Source organism: Cebus imitator, unplaced genomic scaffold (genome assembly GCF_001604975.1).
Source record: "Cebus imitator isolate Cc_AM_T3 unplaced genomic scaffold, Cebus_imitator-1.0 Scaffold480, whole genome shotgun sequence".
NCBI classification, from domain to species: Eukaryota; Metazoa; Chordata; class Mammalia; order Primates; family Cebidae; genus Cebus; species Cebus imitator.
In genome coordinates, this window is record NW_016107795.1 from 1,188,342 (window position 1) to 1,208,842 (window position 20,501).

Sequence of the window (20,501 nt, forward strand, 5' to 3'; positions counted from 1 at the left end):
CTCTAAAACTAGAGCAGTGGGTTTGGGTTCTGTTGACTTAACTGTCTGAGTTCCTCTGGGAATCTGGTCCACTCCAAGGGAAGCAGGGAAGCTGTAGCTCAGAGATTACCATATTTGGTGGGGGGGCGGGGGGGAATCTTTCTCCAAAAGTTTTAAGTTCCTCTTTGGTGCCTGAGACTGGCCAGCATGGCATTGCTATCGATACAGAGTGCCCAGACCCAGTTCTGTGTGGGTCTATTTTGGTGGCAGTGCTTATTGAACATTTTCTAGGACCATCTCTAAAGCCTTTGAGCAGCCAAGGCCCAGCCCACTATCTCCATTTCTCTTTTTCTGAGCACTCTCTGACTTCTGTGATGGTTGCAACAATTGTGAAAAAAATCATTTCATACAACCAACATGGACCAAAGTGGAGGCTGCTTATGGATAGGGGAGTGGAATGGTAGGGAGTGCAGAACAGAACATTGCAGAAATAGAAGGAAAATTTTTGTAACTTGGTACTAGAACCTTTTGTAAGCACCACACTTAAAATGAAACTATTAACCACTGTTATTAAGAACAAGTTGCTGAATAGCATGTACAGTATGAAACCAATTTGATAAAAACTAAAAACACAAACTAATAAGGCTATAAATGACTAAGTTTGTGAATTAATAGACCAAGATCTAATAGGCTCGTAAATTCATAGACAAAGTTCTGATAGACTTGTAAATTTATAGACAAAGTTATAATATGAGTTACCTCTGGGTGGCCCAGAATAATATTTTAATGTTTTATAAGAAACAGTCACCCCACAACTTCTGCAGTTCATTATTTCAGTGGATCTTCATCACTCCTTACTGTGTGTTTCTCCAGATCTTCTAATTCCCTCTTTAATTAGGATCCTCCAAACTTCTTACTCTCTTTGGGTGTTGTTACTCTAAACTGTCTTAAATTTCTTCTAGGATCACTCTTTTCCCCCAGTTCTGTCATCCACACTTATCATCATCTCAATCTCCTTTGTTCCTCACTATTTCTTATAGTGTCTGAATAGTAAAGAAAAGCCATGTTTTATTTTTTTGGCAAATAATAAGTCTTCAATAAATTTAACACCTACATTACAAATGGCCCTGAAAATGCTATTGAGTGATGGTATAACATTGCATCATATGGGTATTTTGTAGTATTATTAGCTATTTTATTATTTTTAAAAATGTTTTTTCTTTCCATAGGTTATTGGGGAACAGATGGTATTTAGTTACATGAGTAAGTTCTTTAGTGGTGATTCGTGAGATTCTGATGCACCCATTGCCTGAGCAGTATACACTGCACCATATTTGTAGTCTTTTATCTCTTACTCCCTTCCCACCTTTTTCTCCTGAGTCTCCAAAGTGCATTGTGTCATTCTTATGCCCTTGCATCCTCATAGCTTAGCTCCCATTTATAAGTGAGAACAATGTTTGGTTTTCCATTCCTGAGTTATTTCACTTAGAATAATAGTCTCCAATCTCATCCAAATCACTACAAATGTCATTAATATGTTCTTTTTTATAGTTAAGTAGTATTCCATTGTGTGTGCGTGTATGTATCTTATATACATATATACCACAGCTTCTTTATCCACTCATTGATTGATGGGCATTTGGGTTGGTTCCACATTTTTGCAATGGTGAACTGTGCTGCTATAACATGCACGTGCACGTATCTTTTTTGTATAATGACTTATTATCCTCTGGGTAGATACCCCATAGTGAGATTATTGAATCAAATGGTACGTCTTTTTCAGTTCTTTCAGGAATCTTCACACTGTTTTCTATAGTATTGTACCAGTTTATGTACCCACCAGCAGTGTAGAAGTGTTCCCTGTTCACTGCATCCATGCCAACATCTACTATTTTTTAATTTTTTGATTATGTCCATTTTTGCAGAGGTAAGGTGGTATCACACTGTGGCTTTAATTTGCATTTCCCTGATCATTAGTGATGTTGAGCATTTATTCATGTTTGTTGTTCATTTGTATGTCTTTTGAGAATTGTCTATTCATGTCCTTAGCCCACTTTTTGACACGATTGTTTTTTTCTTGTTGATTTGAGTTCATTGTAGAGTCTGGATATTAAACTTTTGTCAGATGTGTAGATGGTGAATATTGTTTTTCCCACTCTGTGGGTTGTCTGTTTACTCAGCTGACTGTTTCTCTTGCCATGCAAAACTTTTTAGTTTAATTACGTCCCAGCAATTTATCTTTGTTTTTATTGCAGTTGCTTTTGTGTTTTTGGTCATGAAATACTTGCCTAAGCCCATATCTAGAAGGGTTTTTCCAATGTTATCTTCTAGAATTATTATAGTTTTAGATCTTAGATTTAAGTTCCTAATCCATCTTGAGTTGATTTTTGTATAAGGTAAGAGATAAGGATCTACCTTCATTCTCCTACATGTAGTTGCCAATTATTCTAGCACCATTTGTTGAAAAGGTGTCTTTTCCCCACTTTATGTTTTTGTTTGCTTTGTCTAAGATCAGTTGGCTATAAGTATGTGGGTTTATTTCTGGGTTCTCTATTCTGTTCCATTGGTCTATATGCCTATTTTTATACCAATATCATGCTGTTTTGGTGACTATGGCCTTGTAGTATAGTTTGAAATTAGGTAATTCAACCCTTCCAGATTTGTTGTTTTTGCTTAGTCTTGCTTTGGCTCTGCAGGCTTTTTTTTTTTTATTCCATATGAATTTTAGAACTGTTTTTTTCTGAGGGAAAAGCCATGTTTTATATTCCTTACCTATACCATAGTTTTGTTCTTTTATTCATAGTTATTATATCAAAATATTATTTTTAATATTTATAATCTGTAACTTAGAAGAGTATTAATGTTTTATTTAATTAGCCCACAAGAAACTAGAAATCCTCTACTGAAGTGGAATAAGATAGAGCATTGGAACTTCCACAGAACCTACAGAATTTTCAGGATAGCAACACACCTTTGAAAAAATAACAGTGCTGGACCACTTTTTTAGATTCTTTTCATTTTTTATTAATTAAAGCACAGAGAAAAGAGGCAAAATGATTAAAGAAATTTATGTTTCTTAGACAGGGTGTTGGCTTTACACCAACGAAAAAGAAAAACAGATGAATAAGCTTTTGATCTTTATTTTCTCATGGTAGGCTGAAAAACAAAAGGACAAATATAAGTCCTATTTGCAAAATGGCTGTGTTTTTCAAATCTGTTAAAATAAATGCCAAATTACTTAGATCATTTTTCTGCAATTTCTACCAGTGAAAACAATTTAAGCCTGTTGTAGTCTTATGGCTGCTGAATTCTCCTTCTGTTGAGCTAGGCAAAAGGACACACCAATAAATGTTGTGAAGCTGCTTTTTCACCATTGGTGAAAGGGAACACCATTGGCGCTATCAGACTCAAGCTTCAAAGTCAGAGGCTTTTCATCATCACTCCTCAGAGTTATTTACTCAACCCCTATATCTTACCTAAGTTATTACAAGCAAAAACATACCTTCTCAAAGTTAGAACCTTATTAAGAAAATCTTTGCACTTAGGATGAAAACAAAGCACATCTTCACACTACCAAATTTGTAGAAATGCAAAGTTTCTTTCTTGCCTGAATGCATATGTAGGTATTATCATATGGGCAAAGAGGAAGTTAAATCATAATAGTAGTATAGACATCACAGTCAGTTTGAAAAATATGAAAATAACTCATGTTTAAAAAGTAGTTGAAGCCAGGCATAGTGGCTCATACCTGTAATCCCAGTACTTTTTGGGTGGGGCCGAAGTGGGAGGATTGCTTGAGCCCAGGAGTTTGAGACCAGCCTGGGCAACAAAGAGATATCCCCCATCTCCATTTTTTTAAAGTAGTTGAACAACTTAACAACAACATGTTTTGTTGTTGTTCTATTTTTTAATTCTCCCAAAATAATTCAAATAAAATAGATAAAACATGTTTATGTTCAAACATCTACATTTTAAAGTGGGCCCTTTTGTCATAAGAAGATAAGTACTATTAAAGCTCAGCTTGTTGACAAATTGGAAATTTAATAGCATATTGTTCACTATAAAGTTCACAGAAGGTAGATCCATCATATTCTCCAATAGAAAGAATGAGGTGAACTATTAAGTTGAGCCGTATGAAATCACTGATATTCAACTGTATTTGCTCTATAAAGTGCTCTTTCATATGATTTGGCCTAATTCCTAGAGTATTCCCTGCTGAGCCACCACTTACTTGGATGGCTTTTCAGGGAATACTCTAGGAATTAGTATGCCCTAATACAAATCATATAAGTTAGAATAGGACATATCAGTTTGAAAAGGACAATGGGTAACACTTAGACTTTGGTTTGAATTTTGAATTTTGTCTCCACCATTCACTAGATGGGTGACCCTTTGGAAAATTACTTAACCTATGTTTTGATGTTTATCTTCATTTTCTCATCTACAAAATAGAAATAATAATAGTTCCCAACTCAGCAACTATTTTGAGAATTTTTAAAGCTAATATATACATATATAAATAGTTTAGAATAGTGGTTGGTGCTGGTCTATATGGCTCTTGGAAACGGTCAATCTTTGCTATTTTAATAATTATTATTATAGTTACTTTTTAAAAGAAATCCAAAATATAGTTACCTGAGATGCTCTTAATTGTCATGTCTTTAGGCTAAGGCAGCTTGACTTGCAGCAACAAGTTTTGGACCCTGAATACAAAGAAATGACAGATATTAGGAAAATATTAGCTTTACTATTAGAATTCGAAACTAGCATTTATGAAGCTATTGATGATTGCAAAGTGATTTCATGTGCATCATATCCTTTAATTCCAATTCACTACTGTAATCTCTAGAAGAAAGCTCACAGACACAGTTGTCCCCAAAGGAATAAAAAAAAGTCATTGTCAGGCCACAAGGGACAATATTAAGTGATTTAGACATTTGAATGTAGATTCTCCCACCAACCTATAAAATCAACTAAATCACAAACCACCACTTTTCAAGAAAATGTTTAAATAAATTAATGTTTTGATTTAATGATCAAAATATTTCAGGCCTTATAAATATTTGTACCAATATTCATAAGCATCACAAATTTGGAAACAGAACAGGCATTATAAACATTTAACAGGATGGCACAGTAGAGCAGGAGATAAAGAGCTATTTTATTCATTTTGTAAGACAATTGTTTATAAAATAAGATCCCTGTCCCACATGTAAGAGTTTCCTTTGATATATAAATCCCTAAGCCCTTGCCTAGCCAAACATGCAAAAATGAAAACTGGACATATTAAAATGAAGATAACTGTAGTACCTCCTGAGCAAAGCAGCCCTCCTTATCGTCAGCCTTGCAGCACTTCTCTACGTAAGCTGCAAAATTCTCCATAACAGTTTTCAGTTGCTCTTTTGTTGCCTTTGGCTTGTGTTTCACGAGCTCAACAAGTGCACTGAGTTAGAATGGAAAAAGAAAAAAAAAAAACACCAGAAAAAACATTACTCACACATAGCAAAATGGAGATAGTAAGGATGGTAGTCCCATCATTTAAAATTATAAATCTTGGAACCCCCAACTCTGAGTACTTTGGCACTCAGGCATACCTCTATAGGTCTTAATAGTCTCATCTGCATGATGAGGATAATAAAATCCACCTTCATGGAGATCAAATGAAACAATCAGTATAAACCACTCATCATGTTATGTAGTGTCAACAAATATCTTTTCAGTACACCTCTGGAAAGGAGTATGTCATTGCAATTATATATTATTCAGATTTTGGATGTGCCACATTATGTCATATTGAGTTTTATAGCTATTTAAGAGCTAAAAACTTATCCTTAAAATTTAATTATCTTTAATATTATTAATAATAATATTAATAATAATAATATTAATAATAATTTAATTATTAATTAAATAATTAAATAATTATTAAATAATTTAATAATTATTTAATTATTTAATTTTTTTTTCATCTATAAAGATGAGAATCTTTATATTTGGTCTTTAAACTTTGCTCCATTCAAAGCTATTAGTGGGGAGGCTATAGAAAATAAGGCTATCCAAACTCATGGGAGCTGCTGGTTCTCTTTCATTGACATCTGCAAAGACAACAATGCCAGAGAGAGATTTGTGTGAGCATGACAGGTTTTGCAATATCACTTTTCAGCCTAGACCGTGATTACAGCCCACCAGAGAAGACAGCAACTTTCTATTGCTAAATTTCATGCAATTCTAACCCCTGTGATAGCAATAGGGAGTTAAGCTTCAGGGCTTGCATTTCTAGATGTTTTTTTATTCAAGTTTCATTCTCAAAAATCTCATCTTGGGTGTTTGTCTTATGTGTGGGGTCACCGTAGGGCAAACTTAAAATAATTATTTACATCTAGAAATAAATTCTTCTATGGTTCCTACTAAATAATTTGCCATGTGTGCAAATTTATCGGTTAATTGTTCATCTTTTTCTACTGATCATGGCCTAAGATGTTATTCTACTGTGGCTTTACTCCTCAATATTACTCTGAATAATTTTATCAATATTATAACAGAGGATTTTGTCTTTAAAAAGTTATTCATCTTATTCCGGGTACTTTTATCAGCATAATAAGGGCAATACTTTCCTCCAAGAAATATATCATCACTACTTCAGGAAAAAAGTTAATAATTTGAATTGACAGTTCTTGCTATCAAGACTACAAACACGTGCAGTAATGAAATACTCCTCACGTTTGTTTCTTGACTTGCTGCTCCTTCTCAGAAAGTGTGCACATATCTGCATGGAAGGTGAATGTTTCTGCATTAAACACTTTGGGAGCATATGTTTCATCGACCTCCAGAGCAGAAAAGCAGGGTCGCCTGTTCACCAAGGATTCCGTGCAGCATTTGGTGACTCTCTCACTTACTGGAGTTTTCTCATGCAGCACACACAACTGGTTGAGGACCACAGACAGCTAAAAACAGGCAGGAGAGCAAAAATTCAAGGGAGGTGAAGCTGAAAATTTTCCATGAACTTCTGACTTTCCAGTGCACCAAAATAAGTATTATATTTCAATTAGTAATGTTGAATCCAAAATTGATTTAAGGCAGTGATTTATGTTTAAAACAAATAAGGACTTTCAAAATTCTCTTCCTTTTAATTAAATGTCTACATTTCAAGAAGAATTCACTTGAGAAAATAATTGATGAAAATAATTTCAGGCAATATGTGCTGAGACATGTGTTACAGTGAAGAAGAAATATTCCTATAATGATACATTAAAGAAGAGATCCCCCAAAGAAAGTAAAAATTTAGAGAACATTAGGATGGAACCCTGAAAATGCATAAATTTTTAAAAAACAATTTATTATCTTTGGGGCGCTGGTTGCCAATATCACACATACACACGTGCACAAAAACATGAACACACACATTACTCCCTTATGCTCCTGAAAGTCAGCATTATCAATATCTAAAGGTAAAATTTTGTATTATTAATTTATTATATTTTTTAAAGACTCACATAGTCTTCTGCACAGGACATTCTTTTTGCCTCAGGCTGTTTACAACATTTGGTGCCCACTTTTCCTAGGCTTCTTGAGACCTCTACAAGAGTTGGAGTTGACACTTGAGGTACTTTCTTGGTGTAACGAACTAATAGCCTAAAAAAAAAAAAAAGAAGTCAATGTGTTTTCAGCCAGGCAAGAAACTGTCTAACATAGAAAATAAAACAGAGAACACTTGGCCAGAATCAACTAAAATGTTCCTGTGTTCCATTCTTCATATTATGTCCATCTGAGAGTAGTGGTTTAGTGTAGGGGGGGAATCTTGCTACTGAACAACTCGTTAAACCTGGCTTTGACTTCCACCTGTAACATTTGTATAATCTTGGGTAAGTAAGTTACCTAATTCAGTGACATTAATAAATTTATTAATTTCTTTCTTCTTTCAGTAAAACCTGGAGAGAGCTTCACGTGCTACATTTGAAAGATACAAGTAGAAAATGGGAGGAAATATATCTGACTCAATAGGGGTAGTTCAAGGATTAAATTAAAAGTAATAAAACATTACAATCAATCCGACATTGTATCTAATATATAATAATAATGTATTAAGAATGCCAATTACAATTAAAAGTCAACATATGACTGTAATCTACTTGAGGGAAGCAACTATGTCTTCTTCACTGTTATTATCCCTAAAACCCATAATCAGAAGAGCACTATGTGTATGAGCCACACAATAAATATCTACTGTATAATATGTCTCTTCTTGTTTTTACCTTCCTAGATAAGGCTCTATTGAATTGGGACATTAGTCCAGCAAGCCATTCTGTCGCTATCTCTTCTGTGGAGAGAAATTCCGTAGAAACACAAGGTTTAACCAGCAAAGACTAGGCACATCTCCCAAGGAACTTAAACTTAATATTCAAATATCTAATTCATTTTACTATATTTTTTTTTGTTCAGCTTATATATTACTTTTTGAGCAACTGCTATTCAAGGCCTACTACTTCCTGCTCTACAAAATATTGCCATGTTCTATTTGTCCATTAACTATTCCAAGATTTGTTATTTGCCCTCCCAGGCAACATACTTCCAGTCTTAAGAACAATTTTTAGACTGCATTGAAATATAGGCCTCTCCAACCCATCAACTATTTTCTCTCTCCTCTCCTATCTTTTGTGACAAAGAGTGATTAGAAATACATAGCGTATTTTCATTCTTAAAAGTTCTATGCTAGGTGACTCATATATTAAGTCTTAAATAATTACAAATTGATCAAGAATCAGTCAATAAAAATTACTTACTCATTCTGGAATTTGTACTCTCCAAGCTGCTCAAAAAGTTCACAGTTCTGTTTGACTAATTTCTGAGGATCTTCCACAAGAGGCTGGAATTCATCAAACTGAAACATAAAAGAATTGAGTTGATAGTACTACACCTGAGGATCAGATGCAGGTTGTTTTTCACCCCTCTGGTCAGAATGACATATTTCCTCCTATCTACTTAAATCCACAGGAATAGATAAATATCAATGCCACATCTGTCACATTACATTCAAACTATTTATTTGGTGAGCTTGCATCACGTAACTAACTGGCTAAGAATATTCAGGCTCTGGAGTTCAATGACCAGTATTTGAACCAAGTCATCTAACTCATTCTTCAGCAGTGCAATTTTACCTACCATCTCTACACTTCAGAATCCTTACCTCCAAAATAGGGGCAAAGATGGTACTCATCTCACAGAGCTGCTCTGTAAATAAATTAAGCTAATGAAATTAAATACTGCCTCCATATAATAAAAGTTTAATAAATGATGGCTATGATTATACATATTACTATTATTAGTTCCTCTTTCCAGTTACATTCAGGGCTTTCCAAAATGAGAGATTTTACCTCGTTCATTGGTTGTGCATGGTGCGTGGCATACGGCAGCTTCTTTATAGAGGAAAGAATGAGTTTTCTTTTATTCTGAATAGTTTGGAAACCATTACATATGCTAGTGGGGACCCTAAAAATCTTCCAGAACAGATTTCCTCTCCTAACTTAATTTCTTGTAGAACTATTCCTAAACCTTTTCAAAAAGATTTGAAAATATTCTAAAGGGATGTATTCTACAATTTCCCTTAAGATATTAATTCTAGTACTTGATAAAAGGATGTTATCATGATCCAACAATCAAAATGCAAAAATATTGGAATCAGGCTAACTGACTTTACATCTAAGTTAAATATCTTCTAATTAACATTTAAATTTACTTTAAATTATTTTGTTCTCAGGATTGTGAAGAAAAGAAAAAATGATCAAAATTATTTAGTGATTGCTCTGTTCAGATCTTTCTTTTCTAGACTAACTATTCTAAATTTTGTTAAACATTCTAAGGCTACTTTTTCTTAGAAAAGTAGCCTTAGAATTGAACTGAAGAATTGAAATCATCTCAAGGAAAGATCTAAATTGTACTGTGTATCATTTTACATTCTTGCATTATTTTTCTTTCTCATTATTGGAATCATCAGTCAAAGAATCACATTTTTTTCAAACAATAAACATACCACTTTGGCATAGCATCCATGGGGATCTGCCATGGCACAGCATTTCTCTAGAGTGGCTTCATATGCCTTGGCAAGTCTCAGCAGCAGCATGGGAGAGTAATCAGGATGCCTTCTTGAATATTCATACAAAAACCTAATTAAGATGAAAATAAAATAGGCTTTGTTGGACAAATTAGCACAAAAAATCACAAAGCTAACCTCAAAAGTAAATCATATTCCAAAAGTCTTAGTTTGACTAAACCCCAGGCAGTAAAGCTTAGTAGCTAAGGACTTGGAGTCCAGAGTTAAAGTTACCAAGGTTCAATTCCTACCTCTGACACTTATTTTACTGTGTTGTCTTAGGCAACTTATTTAGATGATCAGAGCCTTAGTCTCCTTCTTGGTGGAATGGAGATAATAATAGTGTCTGTCTCAGGAGGCGGATTATGAGAACTATATGACATAATCTACACAAAACACACTGCTTGGCACATATGAAGTGTTTGACAAATGATACCTGTTATTTTTATTAACATTTTGTTTGATTTAAACTATATCTCAAAGGGATTCTGATAAATAGATGGGTAGAGATATGTTCTTAAATATTTTCTTTCTTCTCTGTATGAGTGAAATCTTGCAGGGTACACAATTTTATGAAATATTATTTAGTGCATAAGATATTATCATAATCCAACAATAAAAATGCGAAGTTTGTCACCACACTTTCTGACAATATGCAAACATTTATTTTGTAATTTAGTTGCATACCATATTGCCGTTATACTGAACTTCTGGTCTTTTAACCAAATATAAAGCATGTGGTATCAGATTCTATGCTTCTTTTTACAATTCTTTGCTACCATTGTATACCTTAGATAGACTAGATTAGATTAGTTAGATAGGTAATACATAGTCACTCACATGTATTACAGATATTCAAAAAATACACTTTGAATGAATGAAGTATATATAATTTATGTATACACAAAATATTTCTAGGTATTTTCAGAAATGCCTCTAAGGAGTAAGGAATGCTGAAATTTTGCCATGAGCATAAATTATTTTATGACAATGTATTCAACAAATTAACTATTTCAAAAACTGTTAAAAGCTGGGAAAGGGAAGGACGAAGAAACATGCTGGGCAACAGGGTAATTGTAGCAACTCCACAGAAAAGCCTAGACTATCCTCCCAAGTTGTGAGGTCATACCAAATCTATGAAAGAATAACTTCTTATCTACTTACATGCCCAGGAAGACATCTTTTGCCTCAGCATAGTTTTTGCAAACATCCTTACTCTCAACAAATTCAGCAGCTAATTCAGGCAAGTCAGCAGGCAATTCATCGTTTTCCACATGGGAAAGGCAGTGGGATTTTTCCAACAGAGGTTTCTCACAGCATTCCTTCAGTTTACTGGAGAGTGAATCTTGATTGTCACACATATACTTGGCAAGCTCCGCCTATAAGTAAGTTGGTGGAAATTGTTCAACATAAATTGACATTACTGCACTTTCTCCTCAGACCTTTATTAAGTTGGCAGAAGATATTCATTTATTCTAAGACCATACACATGTACCTTCTATGAACATACTCTGTTTGCTCCTAAACCTGGAGATATAGATAGGACTACAAAACATTCCCACTTGATTAAAATAGACTAATCAGTAGCAGGTGCTCAGATCAGTTATTTATTCATTTTATATTTCTATTGTTAAGGCATTTAAGTTTTTTTATTAAAACTCAATGCTCTTTTTCCAAATAATCCCCTGAAATTAAGTGCAGGCATTTTGAAGCCAAATAACTAAATAATATGGAAGATTTTTGAAAAATGAGTCAAGATCATAATCATAGTCATAGGCCCTGCTTACATACACAAAATAGCTGCCTTAAATTTTCCAGAAAGTGTCATGAGAGATTAGGATTCTAGTATTTGTCCCTAAATTTAATCCTTGAAGAAAGGGAGAAAATCTTGTAAGTTTGGAGAAAAGAGATATCATTCCAAGTATTTGCATATCTAACAAAGAGAGCTAATTAAGGGTGGGAACATAGAGAAGAAAAATATATCATTTTCCAAAAATCTGTTCAGGTAGTGGCCTTCTCCAAGTCCACCTCCCTCCCTCCAAAAAGCTTCTTAGATATCTACCTTGCAGATGTTCTATCAAGTAGAACCTTGTAACTGTTCTATTTCAGTTTAAACCTTTGTTTACAGTTAGAGCATGACTGAAAGGGATTACAAATCAGTGAATGGGTTTATCATGTAATTTATAGCCAGGCTGAAAAAGAAAAGTACCACCACCACAGGCAGGGAAAGGTTGAAGATAGGGCAGATGGAAGCACAGAAGACAATCTCAACCCACTGTCAGCTATCACCAATGATAGCAAACTCAGCCATTCTACCAACTGGAGCATGCAAGCTAACAAAGAGCATACTGATAACTCTTTACCCTGTCATCTGCACATTCAAGCAGATCTCCATGGCAGCATTCCGTATGGACTTTGGTAAGATCTGTCACTACCTTGGTAACTTCTGCAAAGTCAGCTTTGGGAAATCTCTGGCTCAGGCGAGCTACTGACCTAGAAAGAAAATCACCCATAAAAATAGCATTATCATGCAATATTTTTTATGAAAGCACTAGGCAAATACTATTTCTGATAAGAAAATTCAAAACTAACATACAGAAATAATTTTTTAAATTGTACTTTAGGTTCTGGGGTACATGTGCAGATCATGCAGGACTGTTGCATAGGTACAGAAATTATTTTTAAAATTCATTAGTTCTAGTTCTCAACCAAATGTTCATCGTTTTTCTTTAGGGCAGAATTATCCATTTAAGAGTGTGGTGGCAGACAGAAATCTAGCACATCAAAAAAGCAAAAATCAGAAAGGAACTCCGAATGGGGCAACACGCTGAGAGGCATCAGGTTTGAGTGTAGATGTGACATCCAGATCTGGCTTTATCAGATTAGCAGTCGGTCTCTAAACAGTTTACTCAGCCTCTCTCAGCTTCAGCCTCTGCAGTGTCACAACAACGTGCTAAACTGAAAAATTGTTTTGAGGATCAAATTAGATAATACATTCAAAAGCATTTTATAATCTAGGGAGTACTACACCAACACCAGTTGTCTTTTTTCTCAATTGCAACATATTCTTTCTAACTTCTAAAGGTCTTTTAGAAAAGAAATCTTATAACTTCTACAGAATGAGGGAGTTTTTACTGATCATACTTATAAAAAGAAAAATCCAGCACCATCTTTAAACTCTATGATAAGATGTAAAAGTCTAATTTTCTTCTTTCTCTAGTCATTTCACAGTTGCCTAAATCTGATAAAGGAGACTTCTTTCCCAGAACCAATCATAACCTGTTTATCTGTGTATATTTTTATGTTGGTCTTGTTTCATTTATAAATTTGGTTGATTTTGGTGGTGTAGGTCATAGGAATGATGGGCAAATACAGTTCAATTGACAGTTTCTAGAGAGCATGCATAATGTCTATTATTTTCATTTTATCTCCTGTTGTGTTGATTTGCTGTTGACTAGCAGGTAAGGAGTGAGGCTGAGTGGACAGCTAGTATTTTTCTTGGCTCAGATATTAAAGTATGCACCCAGAATCAACTAAGTAATATATAAACAGAGGCCCAGGCAAAAACCTGAGATGAAGATCAGAGCTGGAGCTATGCAAGAATAAGAGGTAACTTCAACTTAGTCGGTGACTGAATTTAACTATCAGGACATAAAAAGACAAACATACAGTTTTAGATCATTAGGGGAAGATAAAATTAAATAAAGGAATTATATGTGCTATATACTTGTATCAAAATGTCTCATATACCCTGTAAATATGTATAACTACTGTGTATCCACAAGAATTAAAAATAACTTTAAAAATTAAATAAAGAACCATGCCTACAGCTCTACAAAAATAATCAACCATTAGAATAAGAGTCCAAGTTTTTATAAATAAATAGAACTTAAATATCTGTCCTTTTTTTAGAACAAAAAGGACAGTGTCTTCTAAATTCTTTGACTATTTAGAAAAAAGATTAAATATAATGTCAAATTGTCATTGATATTCTGATTTTTACCTCTACTAGAATTCTACTTTTTAGACAACCAAAGAAATGTGTCTAACAGCACTTTTCAAAATGCATAAAAGTGTTCAATTTTGACACTGAAGTACTATCATTTATATCATTACAAAGATGCAAATTATGTTCAAAAACATTTACCATGCTTTGAAAGCTCTGTCTCCAAATTTCTGAAGACTGGCACACTTCAATCTCTGTTTGGCAGATGCAGCCTTCCCTTGATCCTGAAGTTCATCGAGCTACAAAAAGGAATCATTTGGCAAAAATTAGAAAAAAAATTCTACTTGAGACACCCCTCCATAACCTCAGATGAGACTGTGCCAAATTAAATTTTGAAAAGATAGCTTATGCCTGAATTCCCAAGTACTCCCTTTGGTGAATAATTATTTTATTCTGTAAGAAAAGGAAAGCTTATTCTGGTCATAGCAGAATTTCCCTGTGTAGTTAGAAACCAACTGGAAATATTGCCAGGGAAAAGAGCCTTAAAAGTGGGAGAAAGAGTAGGAAGAAAGCCTTAAAAGCGGGAGGAAAAATAGAAGAAATAGTACACTAATATCCCAGGGACTGCAATTTTGCTAATTTTTAAATTTTGTGTATAATTAATTTCAGTCCCTCCTCCACCAACTCTTCCAACAACAGTAGAATTCTCAGAAAAGAAAATAGAACACTCCATAAAGTATACTTATGAAATGAATGCATGAACTCAAGCATCTAGATGCAGTAAAATTCTCTACTTTGGATTCCCTCTCTAATAAAAAAGATCATGAAAATATAAACAAGAACTGTGGCCCCTTGCTGTGCAATTTGACAAACAAATTTCAATATTTCACTATAGTGATCACCACCATAAAAAGTGGTGAAATATTTAAACACATGCATGGTGATTACCTCTGTCAGGTTATTACTGGCAAATCTTAAAAGAAGAAATGAGACTGTAGGCCTTCAAAGTTGAAAGATTTCCGGGAGGTAAGAGTGGGGAAGGCTTTTTTGACCATGTCAAGAAGTTTATATCAGACACTCAGGTTCCCTAAAACTAGCCACAAAATGGTCAAAATCTGAGTCTGGACTATGAACTCTTTTTTTCTATTCTTTTGCACAATACCTTTGGCAACAGGCAGGCACCTTTATCAGCAGCCTGGCAACATTCTGTAAAGGCCGCTTTATACTTTTGAGCAAAGAAAAGGAGCTCTGGGGCATAGAAGTAAGGATGTCTTCTGGCAACTTCATATAAGTATCTAAATTTTGAAAAAGAAAAACAGTCACTTTTCTATAGTGGACAGTATTACAGAAACAATTGTAATCAACATTCTTTCCAGAACTTCCAAAACCCAAATATATTTAATTAACCAATTAAGCTCAATTTGCACATGATGGTCTTGTCTTTGTTATCCTTTAAGTCTGTGAAAAAAGGGTTAAGTTGTGTGTGTGTGTGTGTGTGTGTGTGTGTGTGTGTGTGTGTATGTTTGCATACATGTTAAATTTTGGAAATATAACGTTGCTGACTAAAATCAAATCAATTATAGTAACTTTATATTCATATCTTCATAATATATTAATATGCCAATCTCAAATTTTTCAGACGGATCATATCCTGTTTCAATAAACTCCAAAATATCTTTGATTCTATTTTTTGTTATGTAGAATTCTGTGATATCAGATACTACTTCCTTAAAAACTCATCATAATAAAACTTCCAAGTCTTAATGTTGAAAATATTTTTGTTACGGTAATTTTTATAGTGAGTGTTGGCCTATGGAGTTACTCCATACTTTTTAACTTTGAAGTATAAACATCTGATCACTTACTTTTTCAAAAATGTATCTGCATTTTCCTGAAAAGCACTGCACATCACATCTACCTCTGGTCTGACCAACGGAGGGAGGTCTGGCTTGTCATCTTTGTGTTGCAGGAAGCATTCATTTCTCTCAGGCTCTTGTTTTGCACAGCAGTCAGCCATGTCACCATATTTTTCACGAAGAGTTGCAACTGTGCATAATTTGTCTCCAAAAAGAGTATGCTAAGTGGAAGAAAGCAGGTTTCAATTGCTTGGCAATTGAAACTATACTATAAACCTTTTTTCTTTATAGCCAAAGAACAATAGAAAGAGTTTAATATACTGGTGAAGCTTGGTCAGGAAATCATTTAAAAATCCACTTCGCTTTCCAATCCAGATTTAGAGTTTCCCTTGATTTAACCATCTCTGTATAATTTTTCTAAGAATTAACTGTCACACTATAACTTACAGTGAATAAAACAGGGCAAAAAGACAGTCAATAGCTTTAAGAAAAGTTACACGACTCCTGTTTCCAAACCTAAAACTAAAGGGTAAGAGCAATAATTATAACAAAAATAAGGTAAAATAAGCTTCTAAGTAGCAGGTGAATTCAGCTAGAGGAGAAAAACATTGAGATAGCTTCTCATTTCATATGCCCCCTTCTTATAGGGCCATTTTTAAATATATGTCATTCAAAACTGAGGAATAACATAATCTATCATGTATTAAGTGACTATTAAGATGTAAACATGTTTCTATATTTTCTATTACCTGAAATCACTTTCCATTAAATGAATCCTTTCCTTGTCTCTAATTTTTATTATGAAAGTAATTGTAACCCCAGGGAGAATATATTACTCTAGACGGAATTTTAAGTTTTTTTAAAAATGTACTTTTAAGAATTCATATGTAGAGCCATAGTATTGTGTAAAGTTAAAGTCCTGACTTTGCTGTGAGGGAGAGGTAATAACAAGAAGGGGAAAGGCTCCCCTTCCTGTGTTGCTGGAAGCATTCATTTCTCTAGGGTTCTTGTTTTGCACAGCAGTCAGCCATGTCACCATAGGTTTCACAAAGAGTTGCAACTGTGCATAATTTATCTCTAAAAAGAGTATGCTAAGTGGAAGAAAGCAGGTTTCTTCCACTTAGTGGTGAGAAAAAGATAAACCTGTCCTTGTTTTGAAAATTGATCTGCAAATGCTAAAAGTTTAAAGTTCTTCAAAATGACTAAATATTCTGCTTTTGTACAGTTATGTAAAAACACAAAGATATCTAAAATGAGGAATAGATAGCTGTACTATTATTCCACCCAGGTAAAAAAATTAGCACAGAAATCCGTTGGTGTTTTCTGATGATTAAAAACCATGCTATCATCTCTAAGAGACAGTAGCTCTCCTATGTTCATTGCAGCACTATTCATAATAGTCAAGATGCAGAAAGCCAACTTAATGTCAATCAACAAATGAATAGATAAAGAAAATGTGGTATACACATGGACTGGAACATTATTCAGCCTTGAAAAGAAGGAAATTCTGCAATAGGCAACAACATGGTTGGCCCTTGAATACTTTATGCTAAGTCACTGGGGTCTGTGAGGGGGAACCAGAGAGGGACAGTGGGGGGTGAGGAGTTGGGGAGGGATAACGTGGGGAGAAATGCCAGATATAGGTGATGGGGAGGAAGGCAGCAAACCACACTGCCATGTGTGTACCTATGCAACAATCTTGCATGTTCTTCACATGTACCCCAAAACCTAAAATTCAATAAAATATATTAAAAAAAAGAAAAGAAAAGGTAAGCAGGACATGATACCACTTATATGAGGTAGCTAAAATAGTCAAACTCAAAGAATCATAGAGTGTAATGATGGTTTCCAGTGTCTGGGGGAGGAAAAAATGGGGGGTTACTAATCAATGGGCACAAAGTTTTAATAAAGCAAGATGAGTAAGCTACACAACAATGTACCCATAGTCAACAATAATGAATTTTACACTTAAAAATGTAAGAGGGTAGATCTCATGTTAAAGGTTCTTACCATAACAAAATAAGACAAATAAATAAATACAAGCTATCAGATCACTATTAGCCTCTGTGAAAAGAAATCAAACCTCAAATTTTAAAAAGCGTGTTACTTTTGAGTGTTGCTGACAAATTGAGTCATTTAATAATAATTGAGAAAACTAAAAAGAAAAAAAATCATTTGAAATGCTTGGGATTACTTCAAAGGGAAGAAAGAATCTCCAAAATTAGAATGTACTTACAAGTGATTTGTCACAATTTTCAGCTGACTCATCAGCAACACATGTTTTTGCAAATTCAGTTACTTCATTCACTAATTTTACGTGATCTTCAAATGGGCATTGCTGAAGATACTGAGAAAAGGCAACCAGCACCCTGAAACAAAGGACACAAAAAAATGTAGTATAATAAAACTTCAATATATAATTGGTTGCTATGCCAGAGAAAAAATCACGTATGGTTATATATTCTATCTTTTATACATCTTCTTCACCATTATCCAGAAAGCCTACTCATATCAGGTATTATCTGAGACCCAGCTAGGCATATGTGTCTTCTTAAGCAGAGGATAGTATTTCCCTAATGTTTATATGCATGCGTGTGTCAGTAGATGCACACATGGATCAAGCAAGCATACTGTATACCAAATAGATCTAATTGTCAAGACTAGGCATTTTGAAAGTCCTCTGAGTTACTTAGAAAACAAATCCCACACACTTTTTTGTTCTTTTTTGAGACAGAGTCTCACTCTGTCACCCAGGCTGAAGTGCAGGGGCACAATCATGGCTCACTATAGCTTTGACTTCTCAGGTCCAAGAAAAGTGATGCTCCTACCTCAGCTTCCCAAGTAGCTAGGACTACAGGCATGTGCCACCATTCCTGGCTAATTTTTTTGTCTTTGTTTTTGAGAGACTTGCCCAGGCTGGTCTCAAACTCTTGGGCTCAAGCCTCCCAAAGTGTTATGATTACAGGTGTGAGCCACCACACCTGATCCCCACACACCTCTTTAATTAGCCTGTAGGATTACGTTGACTTTTAAAAAACAAATTTTTCTCACTTTTTTACTAGATTAAAAAATATTTAAATAATCCCAATTAACCACAGGAGTGTTTCCTATGTAAAGGGGATTTAGTGAGTGGGCCACCAAAGTAAACCTGTATTAAACTCCTTTCCACCAACCATGTTCTGTATGAGTTCCACAGCTATACTGTCCAATACAGTAGCCATTAGGCACATGTAACTATATACATTCAAATTAACTACAATTAAATACAATTTAAGGTTTTGTTTCTCAGTTGCACATGTCATATTTGAAGTACTCAATAGCCATGTGACCAGTGACTACTATATTGGATAGCCCAGATACAGAATATCTTCCTCAATACAGAAAACTCTATTAGACAGCACTGTTTTAGAATCTGGACCCTGATGACAAGGAAATATAAGCATTTTAGAATAATAAATAACACTATTAGAAACATTAAATTTGATTCATCAATATTTTAACTTACAGGTCTTTGAAATTTTCTTCTCCCAAATCTTTAAACCGATGAGCAACCTCACTCTTGTCTGGGCAGAGAGAGAAGAAAAAGAGTTGTGAAATACTGAGGAAAACAAGTAATAATGTTACTTTTTATATTTCTTTCCATTTGACTTAGATTATGCATTTACTTCAAAATATTGGGCACTGATTCTTACAGAAAAACTCAGGATGATGGTGAATTATTTATCCTGCCTTTAAACAGAAGAATAATTCAATTACCAAGAATACTATTATTAAAAATATTAAATATTTATAGCTTTATATTGACTTAGATTATCTAATACTCTTAGTGTCTGTTAACAACTACTGAGAAGACAGGCTGAAATGAAAGTAAATATAAATACAAGTTCTATTTATGAGATCAACAGCACAGGTTTTGTGATTTTTAAATAAAGCATAGTGCAATGAATAGGTCTTTGGGATAGTTACGAATTCAATCTTCAACTCTATTCTGTGAAGTTTAAGTCATTCTGTCTAAGTCACTCTGCACTTTCCTACATGTGCAAAAGAAAATTAGCCACTAAACAATTCTAACCCTTTTTTTCTTTTACCTAGGATGTTTGAAATTTATTAATAATATAATCTTGTAAGGCTTCACAAATACAAAACGTCATCCCATTTTAGAAATAAATGCTGAAAGAATTCTTTAAAAATGTAGCTTACTAAAACTTTATGTTACTAGGAAAACAGAAATAAAAGTTGAACAATAGAAAAATGAAATTCTTACGTGCATCTCGACGAAACACACCCCTGGAATAAGCCGAGCTAAAGAGAAAGAGAAGGGAAATAAAGGTTACCCACTTCATTGTGCCAAAGGCTCGTGGGGTTGACAGAAGAGAAAAGCTAGGACAAATGGAGAGAAATTAGCACTAATATACTTCTTTAACCAATAATTGTAGATTATTAACTAGACTCATCTTTGTATTTCATTGGCTCCCAACTGATTACAAAATTCATAATATTCTTGCCAAAAAATTGTTTGACTAAATCCCTTGTGTGTATTTACCTTCTGGAACTGTTTTCTCCACAAGACCTTGTCAATGTATTAAAGTTGTGTAAAACATCTTATCAAATTTTACATAAGAGTTTAAAGATT

General features: G+C 34.1%; 1 protein-coding gene across 2 annotated transcripts; it reads right to left on the reverse strand.

Annotated features, from left to right (window-relative positions):
* Nucleotides 1-2,978: 2,978 nt before the first annotated feature.
* ALB (albumin) lies at nucleotides 2,979-20,295 on the reverse strand. Of its 2 annotated transcripts, none has more exons than XM_017512943.1 (15): nucleotides 20,133-20,295; nucleotides 19,374-19,431; nucleotides 18,105-18,237; nucleotides 15,878-16,089; nucleotides 15,175-15,307; nucleotides 14,214-14,311; nucleotides 12,430-12,559; nucleotides 11,231-11,445; nucleotides 10,007-10,139; nucleotides 8,760-8,857; nucleotides 7,473-7,611; nucleotides 6,700-6,923; nucleotides 5,290-5,422; nucleotides 4,615-4,682; nucleotides 2,979-3,135 (listed from the first exon to the last, which is right to left on the reverse strand). In XM_017512943.1, exons 1-14 carry the CDS (start codon nucleotides 20,209-20,211, stop codon nucleotides 4,641-4,643), a joined length of 1,827 nt encoding a protein of 608 aa, XP_017368432.1. In that variant the 5' UTR covers nucleotides 20,212-20,295; the 3' UTR covers nucleotides 2,979-3,135; nucleotides 4,615-4,640. The 2 variants fall into 2 exon arrangements, with proteins under 2 accessions (XP_017368432.1, XP_037588859.1); XM_037732931.1 differs by lacking the exon at nucleotides 2,979-3,135 and adding an exon at nucleotides 3,285-3,303.
* Nucleotides 20,296-20,501: the final 206 nt, after the last annotated feature.